The following is a 13053-nucleotide window of genomic DNA, read 5'->3' on the forward strand; positions in this document are numbered from 1 at the left end:
GGTGCATCCACTCACCAGGCCGCAGGCTGTCTCTATGGAGCAGGGGGAGCGCCAGCAGCGGCCTCAACTCTCCAGGCCACGCGCCGCCCCCCACTGTCTGGTCCACCTCCACCGGTGCACACAGGGGCAGTATGCGGGGCTCCACAGGCTTCTTTCCCTCCTCAGGCGACCCGGGCGAGGCGCAGACCTCGCTACACCCGTCAGATCCGGTTCCAGGAGTCCCACACCAATCGCGCCCAGGAGCCTCCTCTGCACCAAGGTAGAGGCCGGGGGCGCCACACCCTAGGAGATCGTGTCCCAATTTCCACCGGCACTCACCGTGTTGTCGCTCCCCTCCCGCTGGGCCGCGGAAGCCCTCGCCTCCTCCACAGGCCCCCTACGCGACCACGGCCAGGCTCACCGAGTCCCAGACACACCTCAGTCCTGGCAGCCACTCTGATAGGGCCCACCGCTCTGTTTCCGGTCCGGCGCCCTCCGGCAATCCCGATACTAGGGGCAGCTGAGCAGCGCCGCGGGCAACCCGCGTGTCGTATGGGTTGCTGCCGTGGCGGCTGGGCAAAAAGAGGCTGGCCTCGATGATCCGGAACGCCGGACCATCGCTAGGAGAAGCCACACACTTCCGCGCCGACAGGGACAGGGCTGCCAGACCGCCCACGAGGCCACCCTGGTGCCGTGGCTCTCAGCGTCTATCGCGGGGCTGCAGGGCCCGCTCCAACAGCCCCCTGCCAGGAGAACTCCACTTCAGTCACCCAGGAGGATATCGCCCCCCGGAGACCCCCGCTGGTGCTATTTTCAGTGGGCGGCAGGTAGGAGCTCCGATCTATGCGTCCTCCTTCGCCACCATCTTGGCCACGCCCCTCAAATATGGCTTTTTAAAGGTTTCAAGCAACTGGGTCCATAGAAAACTATGGTTGCGTAATTCTACACAAAGTACCTGTAGATGCATCAAATTTCACAAGGTCAAACAGCCACAGAAAAGGGAATCGTTGATAAACAAAGAGATGCATCAGTTCCTGAGTCCTTGGGGGGTGATGCAATAGTTCTGCTGCACACAGAAGTGATGTGTTGAATCCAAACTGAAGGGGGAAGTGATGCGTCAACTCCAAGATGGTTCTGGTCCGCGGGTGATAAATCGGGAAAACTTGCCGCACAGGTGCGATGTGTGGAAATCCGGGATGCATTGGCGATCATTGCGGCAAGCGGTGCTGTGTCGGTTTCTACAGCCACGATTCCATGATGCATCGGTTCTTGCAGCCACAACATCTTTGCAGTGGCGCAGTGGTGCGTGGAGATTCTTCTAGCACAGCAGTGCTGCATTGGGAAAACAGCCGCAAGAAGGGCGATGTGTCGATTTTCTCAGCTCTTCAGTTTTCTTCCAGCTCCCAACAGCAGAAACAACCTTCAGAGGCAACAAACCGGAATAGTCACCTCCTGGCAGGTCAGAACTCTCAGCAGCAGAGTTCAGGGGAGCTGGGGGTGAGGTCTTTGTGTCCCTGAGACTTCAGAACAGGAGGCCAGCAAACATAGGCCATTGGAGATTCTTCTTCAAGCAGGTTCACAGCAGAGTTTCAGTCTTTGTCCTTTCCTTGGCAGAAACAGCAACTGCAGGCCAACCCCACACAGCACTCAGCAAAGGGGCAGTACTCCTCCTCACAGCTCTTCAGCTCTTCTCCTTGGAAAAGGTTCCTCTTGAGTCCCTAAGTGATCTAAAGTTCTGGGGTTTAAGGTCTACTACTTATACCCCATTTTGTCCTCGTGCAAGGGTCTCTGAGCCTAGTCCAAACCAGTTCTGTCCTCACTAGTGCAGTATGACCACAGGGGGTAGAGACACCATTGTGCAAGGGAGACAGGCCCTATTCAGGTGCAAGGAAATCTCCTCCCACTACTCTAAATGCAGCCAAGCCCCATTCAGCTCAGCTCTGAGTCATCCAGGAAGTGCCAGGCACACCTCAACCCACCCCCCCCCCCGCCGCCCAGTGGCTGTCTACAGTGAATGCACACCCCCAGCCCCTGGCACACACAATGGTTAAACAAGAAAATGCCTTATTTTCTAAAAGTGGCACTATTAAACACACAATTTAGAAACCATCTTTACTAAAAGGTGTGTTATTAAATTCTGAGTTCAGAGAGCCTAAACTGTATTTCTTTATCTTTTCCCAATGGAAAGTTATACTTGTAAGATGTTACAAAGTATTTCCCATTCTATCAATTGGCAGCATTTCACTATCAGGGCTTGTCACACATACCAGTACATGTCCTACCTTTCACATACAATGCACTCTGCCCATAGATGTACCTTGGGACTACCATAGAGGTGCCTTAGATGTATGAAAAGGGAAGGTTAGGACCTGACAAGTGGGTGCAATTGCCAGGTCGAAATGGCAGGTTACAACTGTGCACAGATACTGCAGCGGCAGGTCTAAGATACCTTTTCAGGTCTACTCATGTGGGTGGCACAATCAGTGCTGCAGGCTTACTAGTAGCATTTGATTTACAGGCCCTGGAACACTCAGTGCACTTTACTAAGGACTTACCAGTAAATCAAATATGCCAATCAGGGAGAACAAATTGTAATAACAATTTACACAGGGAGCACTTGCACTTTGACACTGATCAGCAGTGGCAAAGTGCCCAAAGCCTCTAAGCCAGCAAAAACTAAATCCAACACAGCATCAAAAATACAGGCGGTAGAGCCAAAAAGTCAGGGAAAACCACGCCAAAGATGGCAAGTCTAACAGGTACCAAATTAAAGCATGTATATCGCTATGTGGGATTCCTGGTTAGAGCCATGTGGTATGTGGGGAATTAATCTCCGGGGACAGTGTCTTCAACTAGAGAATAGAACTAAGGCAACCTGTGAAAAATGGTTGGCTCTAGGCACTGTATTGTGATGTCTTTGACTGTAGGACCTCCACTGGCGGATATTGGCCTTTTGAATTGAATTTCAACAATAATTCTGCCAACTAATGATGGGAAAAAGGCTCAAATAAAATAAAGAAGGAAAAGCAATGCACAACTGTGGCTTCGTATATTATGTAAATAAAGCAATGGGTAGTAAGTAGCTCTCCCACAACAATCGCAAGGCTGCAATGAGGATCGTTTTGAATAAAACGAAGCACAACAGTCCGCACGTCTGATTCCTGTGCAGAGACTGAAACCTGGCTCTCCAGATCCAGGATCAGCCGCTCTGGTCATTAGGTCACATCCTCTCTATCCAGTATTGACTGGCTTGGCAACTAGCTGAACAAGAGTCAGTCAGCTGAATGTGAATCCCAACAGCTTCCCTCTTAGGCCAGGCCAGTCAATTGCTCTAACAATAGCCCCATCACAGCTGCTGAAAGGCTGCAGTGCTCACTAGAGGCTGCAGGCAAACTTCACCCCAAGATCCCTGGTGCTGCTGTCCTTCATGAAACTGTGCATTTATACAGCTACCTTTATTTAGGGCTGTCACTGTAGTAATGGTGTCAATTTGAACACAGCATGCTGTAGAAGGCCCAACTCAGCTCTACACAGAGCACTTGCTGCGGCATAACAGAATCACACACAGTGTCACACTGTGGTGGCAAAGTTCACGAGCAGCAGAGACTTATTTATTTATTGGGCATGTGAAAAAGGTTGCAAGTCTAGCTCTGTTAAAAAGTAAGTAATACTCACTAAAAGATTCAGAGCTCTTTCTGTGCAACAGCGTTCTCTTCAATGCACGAAATCGAAAGTAAAGGCTCAAGAGATGCCGGGCTCCTCCTCCAGCGATCCCTTTAGCATTCAAAAACAAGCAAGCAGTGGGTGTTAATGGAGGAAGTGGAGCCCACATGTAGGTTATTATAACCCAGTCTTTCCTTGTCGTCATCAGGCTGCTCTGCCACCGGCCCATTACTTGAATGGAATCATGTGGACCCAACCCTGGTCCACAGTATACACTCCCAAATGCAAACATATTGAGCACTGCCAAACCTTGCCTCGCCCATCACTGTGATGACACTGCCCTGTGCCTGCAGAGCGAGGACTTTCCTCACTCAAAACATGTGCAGGGCTCTCAATCTATTTAAATAGGAAAAACAATGGTTCCTGTGGGATAATATAATCTATACTTGTAATAAAGAAGCACAATCACAATATAGAGGGTTGAATAATGGCAGAGGGCGAAGGAACCAACAACACAAATGATTCAGTGGAACATATTTTATAAATCTTCAAACAAAAATAAATATATACATTTTATGTATCTTAATCAAAGAAGCATTTGTGCATTGTGTCCCAAGTGAAACGGGAACCTGAACTTAAGTGACAATGTGAGTCTTATATACAAGGTTTCCACCATTCATAAAAAGTCGACCATTATCAAAATGATTTCTATGTGAACAGCAACTATATACAGTGATACGCGCTGGGCAATGGTTCGCGTCTTCTGTTTGTCAACGGCGTTTCGACCCTTTAATCAATGTGGGGTCTCTTCAGGACTAGTGATGAAGGGACATCTGTAATTGTAACTGCGCAGTCTCGTGAGAAAAATGTGCCACACGTGAAGAAGAAAAGAAAGTTACTCATATAAGGACCCGTACGGGTACTTAACGTGAGGGAAGACTGCCAATCAAATGATGAAGGTCGGCCAAGGCGGGTTAATTAATAGTACGCTACAGCCGTAGCGGTTGGGAAATCCCTTTGTAAGTGTTGTAATCAGTGACAATGCACTTCCGTCAGCTTTGCAATTTCACCCGACAAAGCTGACGGAAGCTGCTTTGTAGAGGACACACACACAATAATTGTGTACAAATTATTAATACTTTGCTAACCATGTGAGGGAGTTGGAATTTCTCTTGTTATTTAACCAGAATAATTTGATATTGTGTTACTGTAGCTTAAATAAATACACTACCTTGATATTGTGCAGAAACAGTGGTGCACTTCCACAGCTGATATGACAAATTGGGCGTCGCACCTCAGAGAAAAAGCTTCCATTGGTTTGTTGTGGTAGGTTATTGTTTAGTCCTAACTTTCAAAATCAATATGTAAATTGCCTATAATGGTATAGAAATAGGACAATGGTTAGTTTAAAATAATTGTCATAACACCTTTCAAAGAATGTAAGACAACTTTTATGTTAGAATGCACATAAGGCTGGAAAGTAACATCCTGGACAAATCAGTGTTAATTGTTTTTTATTTATTAAGTACACCAGTTCAAATGTAAGTGTCTGTAGCAACTTCAAACTAAAGAAATCCTCATCTAAATAGTCTTGTATAATATTAAAAATGACCTTCCTCAATGTCAAAGGATCATCGACTAATCATGTGGGTTTACAGTTTTTCGGAATACCGTGAAATGTGAGCTCAAGTTAGATTTCATCAGGCAGGGAGGGAGTTTCACACTTGTGGCTCACCACAGACAGCGAACTTCCGTCTGCATTTCATCACTACTTACTTTGTGGAACATTTCAGTAAATATTTTCCTAAACTGCAAACAAATGCAAACAAAAACTTCAGATATAACCTGTCATTTCCATGTGCTTCTATTTTTGTTTTTTTCTATTTTGTTATAGTGCATTCTCCTTTTAACAGAACTAGACTTCTATCTTCATACGTTCACCTGAGATGGTGTCTAGGCATGCTTTTGCGTCTCAAACAATTGATTAAGAAGTGCTGTTCTGTGTGATATCATCCATGGGTGTTAATAAACTCTGATTTTCACTTTATTTCAGCTGTCTGCACTGCAAGCAAAGGCACATTACCTGAAGTTCCTCAGTGATCTTCGATTGTATGGTGGTCGTGTCTTTAAGGCAACATTAGTGGTAAAATCTATTTTCTTGTGGTAATGTCTAAGATGACTTTTCTTTAAAGTTGTGTTGACAATTTCTCTGTGAAACAAACACGCTGTAGAAATCCACAAAATACAGCAAGGCAAGAAACAGCCACTGGGTTAGGGACATTGTAAATAGGAGACTCTGTTTAAATTCTCTGTAACTCCCATTCGCAAGTCAAGCAGAATGACAAACTTTTGTGACACATGTTGTGATATTAGAACAGGTTACCCGGCGCGTGTTGGAGAGAATATATATATATATTTTTTAATGAATTGTCTGATAGTCTACAGGTTTTGTGGGAATGGCATTGAGACCATCAATCATATCCTTTTTAGATCTTATGTCTAATATGCTTGTTCCTTTCTCAATCATGTTAGATATGAATTGTAGAATACAGTTAATACAAACATTTATGAACTGTTGCGAATAGAAAAGAGATAATTTTTTTAGAGAAATGTTTGTAAATTCCCTCCCTTGTGAGGTATGCTTTGGGGATTAACATGGGGTGTGTACATTTTCTACTGCAAATAAGGGCAGTGTGATTAAACTGTTGGAAAACAATTTGCTGCTGTACTGTTCAACAGTTAGTGACGAAAAAATCAACAGTTAAAAAAGTTACTATATCAATATTGTGAAGAGTGTAAGCTTTGAAAGAAATCACGGTGTAACCTAGAAGATAACATTCATGAGTACTATTTTTTCTAATTTGTATTTTATTTTTTAAAGAATTTGCTTTCAGCGCTTGTGTGAATGGGAGGAATCATATTCCTGATAGTAAATATACTCTATCATTAGCAAGTGTCACCTAAATGAATAAGGAAGAGATTACAATCTCAAGAGTCACGTCAGGGGTTTGAACCGGGAACTCTAATTCTGTAGTATGCAACCAAAGAATAACACTTTCATATTTCCTACTGAATTCTTTCCATTGAGAAATGATAGCATTTTGACAAATTAACTTCAAACAGACAGTCTTATATGAGGGTCACTAAGTAATTAATCAAGATGACAATATAGCCTGCATGTCTGGGCACAGTAAATCAATGAGGGAAAAACTGAGAATTTGAAATTATTTTAGAGACAAGTACAGCAAGTATCAAGATTTATTGGTTGCTAACACATCACAGATTCGTCTAATCACACCACCTTTCATGGTCTTTTGTAGCAGGGAGAAAAGCACTCTGATGTTACGCTGCTGGTTGGGCCCCGATATGGTATAAGTCATGTCATCAACACCAAAACGAACCTTGTGGCCCTGCTTGCAGACTTCAGCCATGTGAACCGAATAGAGATGTTCACAGAAGATGAGATCAGTGTAAGAGTGGAACTTCATGTATTAGATGTAAAGGTAAGTGAATATTACTTGATGAGTGCACACATTTTTACCCGACACTTTCAAAATGTAATAAACATCTTAGTAATGAGCCTATATAGGATAATTTGAATGGATAAGCAAAAATAGGCAATACATTTCATCGGTTTTATTCACACTTTTGGCTTAGATTCTTAGAAAGTCAGTTTGATAACTTATTTAAAAGTAACTTTAAATAATGGTGACATTAAAAAGAAAAAGATCCTACAAATTGGGACTGAATGACAGCATCACAGCATAGCAAAGAAAACAGCAAAGCACTGCATACAATGTAATTTACAGTTTCTAAGTCACAGTAAACAAAAGACGTACTTTACACAGTTATCTATAGATTACATATAATGTCATACATTCTAGATGTCAATACACACTCAGCTCTCCAACTTCTTTTTCTCCTTTGATAGCTTTATTTCGGTCAGTGACCATAAAAGCATGGATAAAATATATACAGACATAAAATACATAAATAATTCTGGTTTTTAAGATAAAAAATTATTAAACAACAGTTATCAAAGTAGAAACACTGAAAAGTATACAGTGCACATGTACATTCACGGGTAAAAAGATAAATTTTTTAAGAGGGACCCATCGCCTTTAGAATTCGGTTACGCGTATGCCAAACATTGGTAAGAAATTTTGCTAATGCAAAAACAGTTGGGCCAGAGACATCAGATTTTAAAATCCTATACATTGGTGCGTATTCCCTACACCCCATGTTCCTTATCAACGGGAGGAGCCAGTATTTTCGTGCTGCTTTGTAGGCTGGGCAGAAAAAAGCCACATGCAGATCAGTTTCCTCCGTGGTATCACAGACCGGACACTGCTTTGATGTGGGAGCCGGTAGCCAGGTACTTGAGAAAGACCGGAAAGGTAGTGTGCCGTATCTCCATTGGAGAAACAGCTTCCGGGCCAGTACGGGGGAGATAGGATCCAATACCCTCTCACACCTATAGAAATCCTTGCTTTGCAAGAACACGGAGGCTAAGGACCCTTCTGCCTGGGTGGCTTGGGCCCTGGCCAATTTATATTCGTGATATACGTTGGCCAGGGACTTTTTGGAAATGTTTAATGCGGCTTTCGCTGGCTCAGTCCACAAATCGGGGAGCCCTATTTCTATACAAGTGGCTTGGATGTTTTTGACCCAAGGGATATTGAGAACCATTGGGTGGTTCAAAAGTTCAACCAATTCCGCCCTATATTCTACAAGATCGTTGCTACTCCACAGCCTACGCCAGAATGCTAGTGGTCTCAGACTTATTTCATCAGTTAATGGTCGTAGGCCCAAATCAAGCCTCAGTGGGAGGAGCGGAGTGCTGGGCGGGAGTGCGACTATCTGTCTTATAAACTTATTTTCCGTTATTGACAGACACTGACAAGGCGTATGGCCCCATAGTTCCGCCCCGTACATTATCGCTCCCCTAGTCTGTGCCTTATATATCTGGATCAGTGCCCCCAGTGGGCGGTATGATGAACCAGTCATCATCCGGGCAATACCCCCAGTGGTTTGCGTAAGTTTAAGGTTAGCCCTACTCTGATGAGATCCCCAAGTCATAGTTTCATTGAGAGTCACACCAAGGTATTCAAAGGTGGACACTCTCTCGAGCCGTGCAGCTCCCAATTGCGGATTTGGCCGTAGTTTTTGCCTCGGATTCAAAACCATGAATTTGGTTTTTGCCGCATTGATTTCCAGCCCCCTAACAGTACAAAAAGCCACGAAGGAGTCAAGGATCCCTCTGTATACCCATGGGGGTTTTGGATAGCAGCAGGGTGTCATCCGCAAACATAATTGCGGGCACCCTGCTGCCATTCAATTTCGGGGCGTCAGTATATTCGGTGGCATTCAGGTGGCCGATTACCCCGTTGACGAAGAGGCAGAACAGGGTCGGTGCCAACACACAACCCTGTCTTACCCCCCTGCCAACGGGGAATCTATCGGTCAGTTCCCCCGACCTCCCGCACCTCACTCGGGCATAGTTGTTATGATGCAGCCTCTGTAAGATCAGTAGGATGTCCGGGGGAACACCCATCTCTGCCAGGATGGTCCAGAGTTTCCCCCTGGGCACCAGATCGAATGCGGCCCTTAAGTCCACAAAAATTGTGTACAAACTACCGCACTTGAATTTTGCTACCCTCCAGTAGATCAGATTCAATCTAAAAACCTGGTCCACTGTGGATACCCCCTTCCTGAAACCCGCCTGGTAGGGACTAAGGGCTCCCACCTCCTCCATCCAGTCCTGGAGCCTGTTCAACAACACCCTACCAAACAGTTTCTGTGCCACGTCTATTAGGCTGATTGGTCGGTAGTTGGCTGGGAGGAGAGGCGAGCCCTTTTTGAAGATGGGGACCACCTCTGCCCCCAGCCAAGTACTAGGGATTTCCATACCACCAAGAACTCCATTGAAAAGGGCGGTAAGGTAAGGGGCCCAAACAATGGGCTCCTGTTTAAACATATCCCCAGGTAATCCATCCAGTCCCGGCGCCTTTCCAGAGGCCAGTCCTGAGATGGCAGCGGTCACCTCACCCAGCGTTATCGGCTCCCCTTCCCAGTCTGGCCAGCCCACCTCATCGGCAGCAGGAGATTCTCCCGGCTCTGAGCTGTATAGGGTCTGGAAGTGAGCCTGCCACACCCCTGGAGCAATATTGGGCTCTATTGCCGATTGTAAATTCCCCGACCCCCCGTTTACAATCCTCCAGAACAGACGTTGGTTTTGGGTCGCTAGTGCCTTAGTGAGTTCTTCCCACTGTTTTTCCTCCCATTCTAGCTTAGCGTGGGCAGTGAGTTTCTTGTAAGCTCGCCTGCTTTGTTTGAGGCTATCCCCCCGTAAACCCTCCTTAATTAATCTAAGGAGCTCTGTTTTCGCCCTTCTACAAGCAAGGTTGTACCATAATGTTTTGCCTCGTCGCCCCCCTTTTGTTTTACATGAACTGTAGGTGAAATGAGGTGCCGCAGTTTTTATGAGGTCCTCATGGGCTTTAAATAATTTGCCCTGGGAGTCTTTATTGTTTACCTTGGCATCCAAGCAGCCCACAGTTTCCAAAATGGGGGTTAACCCATCATAGAGCATGGGGAGTTTATTCTTGCTTGTGGCCAGGTGCTCCCACCTGATCCTTCTCCTGTTGTTATCAAGGAGAAGCGCAGGGATATTCCCTTCCGCAGTATTCGCAAGAGCTTGGGGGCCAGGATGGACAAGGTCGAGCTCAAGTGCATTATGGTCACTGTCGGTCCTTTCCATCACCCTGAAGTCCTGAATTGTCGGCCACTTCACTATTTGAGCCAAGACATAATCCAGACGAGACTCTCTTCCCAGTCTGTTATAGGTGGTTTTACTGGGTATGTCGGATTTTATTCGCCCATTGCACGCTCTGATTCCGAACTTCAAGGTGAGGGCTGTAATTTGTACTGCTAATGGGGTCCAAGCCTTTGGAGGTGGAGCTTGCACCATAGGGACTGCCCATCCGACCTCCTCTTCAGGTGGTAGCCCATCCAGAAGACCGGGGAGTGGCTCAAAATGAGAATTAAAATCCCCTCCCACTACATAGTATGAATCACTCGGTAGGTCAGATAAAAAATTAGAGAGTTCATCTATGGTTGGTGATTCCTTTGCAGTTCCCATTGGCCTAGAATAAATATTAATAAACACCAATTTAACTTGGTTGGGCCACAATAGTGAAATCGCAAGAATGTCTTCAGAGTTGGTCGACAACCGCAATGCCACACAGCCCAAATGGGATGCAACCCAGGTCGTGAGCCCTCCTGACGGACGGCCTTTGCCTTCCCATCTCGCTGGGGTAAAGAATGACATGTAGCCTGGGTGACCATAGTCCTCTCTGGCCAGGTTTCCTGGAACATACATATGTCTCCACTCTCAATGTAGTTTGCCCAGTCCGAGTCACCCAGTTTGTTGGCGAGTCCGGCAACATTCCAACAGATTAGCCTCAAATGATCAGAGGTATTAAATGCCGAACCAGGGGGGTTAGAGGAGACGGGTCCAGACTCTACTGCAATCGGAAATTCTAACGCATTACCAGCAGTAGGGACCGGAAGAACGGAAAGTCCACTGGAGCCATTCTCCACCAATATTGGCTCAATCAGAATTCCAGAGGCATCGGGAACGTTGTGGGCAGGTAGATCATCCAGGACCACTGAGCTATTTGGTGGCCCGGGAATTTTACCAACAGTCGAGGTGGGTAGCTTGGAGAAACTACAGGAGGCACAATCCAGGGTCATTGGTATGTGAGCGGAAAGTCAATCAACCCCATCCAAACCATTCAGACAATTAAAGCGATTAAAATGGAAATAGAGCGTATCCTGGAATTGGAGATTTGGGCGTTGTACATAATCCTTCTGTCTGCGTCTATGTTCCACCCTTGTCCACTCATCCTGCGATGGGACATGGTGCATACGGATAGGGGGGAAAAAGAAGGATACTGGAAGGGTCTGAATAGTAGAATCCAGTGATCTATTTGTTCCATTGCAGATGTGCAAAACAGTGCCCGGATCCTTGAAACTTACCAGGATACAGTCCCCTATTATTGTTTTTCTAGTCTTACCTAACCAGGGAACCCTTCTAACCATAATAATCTCATTATTAAAATGAGACGGTAGAGGTCGGTTCAAATTTAGCCATTTGATGACCTTTTCCTTTAGGGATTGGTAGTCTTCATTTTCCCCAAATCTTAGACGGGGAGCACCTGCTAGGACCACCGTTAGACTATTAGCCTCTGGCGGCAAATCTGGTCTTCGAGAACTTGGGCCCTGCCGGCCCGGAGAAAGTGAAGGAGTGCCGCCGGCTTCTTGATGGCCACCATTAATCCCTATCTGGGAACTATGAAGGGCAGTGTCTATTGGTTGTAAAGACCTATTGGTTGAGGTACAACGCGGTGCCTGGACTGAGATAGCCTTCGTTAGAACTGGCAAACAGACACATTTGGGATGTCACCATCTCAAGTCCAAACAAAGATAAAATTAACTTGTTTAACTAATAAGATAAGCAATAACAGTAAAAAAGTTAATAAGAATTAAAAAAGCATTTCATTAAAATGTACTTTGTCCTTGGAATTATCAAGGATTATGTATATATTTTCAATGTAAGTGTAACAGTATGTACACACACACTTACAACTGAATCAAAGTTTTTCTTCTTGTTTTCATACTGTACATTCACATTGGAAAGTGTATGCATTTTGAGACCAAGATGATTTTGTCTTAAAGAGTTTTGGATATATATATTTTTATCTATAGGTGGTACCATCAAAGAAAGGGCCTAATAGCCATTCTATAATTTGGAAATTAGATGAAATCCCTAAGAAGGACAAAAAAAACATTCCCAATAATACAGCCCCTTATGAAGGCCAGCAGCTCTGCAAGCAGTAGCATAATGGTCACTTCTCACGAAAATGTAAGACTGAGATTTGTACCAACCCTTGGTAATGTCATGAACACTGACTTATATTTCAATACCTTCTTTCAGCCAATTATTTTGCTCATGGAGTCATCTGATGCAATGAACCTAGCCTGCTTAACAGCTGGATACTACAGACTGCTAGTGGATTCACGACGATCTATATTTAATATGGCCAACAATAAAAACATGGGAAGCAGAGATTTAGGTAGGTTATTTTTTACACATGAGCATCAGTGCATTTCTTGTGGATGTATTCTTTGTGGCTTGTACTTTACAGATACTGAGATCAAGGTAATGAAACTCTGGAGTACATTGATCAAGACATTAAAAGGTTATACTAATGAATTACTGCTATGATATATATAGTTCAAATGTGAAATTATTACCATAAAGATTGAATAATCAGTATTAGGAGAGATAGCAGAGGTCAAACTGCAAATGTATTTGACATTTTTATAGCTTATAAACTCTTTACTATC

The 13053-nt window shown here is 44.8% G+C and overlaps 1 protein-coding gene across 1 annotated transcript in view; it reads left to right on the forward strand.

Annotated features, from left to right (window-relative positions):
• FRMPD4 (FERM and PDZ domain containing 4) overlaps nucleotides 1–13053 on the forward strand; it is a 1281777-nt gene that overhangs the window by 1215599 nt on the left and 53125 nt on the right. Inside the window, exons 12-14 of the mRNA XM_085622531.1 lie at nucleotides 5696–5785; nucleotides 6963–7145; nucleotides 12641–12779. Of these exons, the coding sequence (XP_085478657.1) occupies nucleotides 5696–5785; nucleotides 6963–7145; nucleotides 12641–12779 (412 nt within the window). The remainder of the gene's footprint in view (nucleotides 1–5695; nucleotides 5786–6962; nucleotides 7146–12640; nucleotides 12780–13053) is intronic.

Source organism: Triturus cristatus, chromosome 8 (assembly GCF_964204655.1).
Source record: "Triturus cristatus chromosome 8, aTriCri1.1, whole genome shotgun sequence".
In the NCBI taxonomy this organism is placed as follows: Eukaryota; Metazoa; Chordata; class Amphibia; order Caudata; family Salamandridae; genus Triturus; species Triturus cristatus.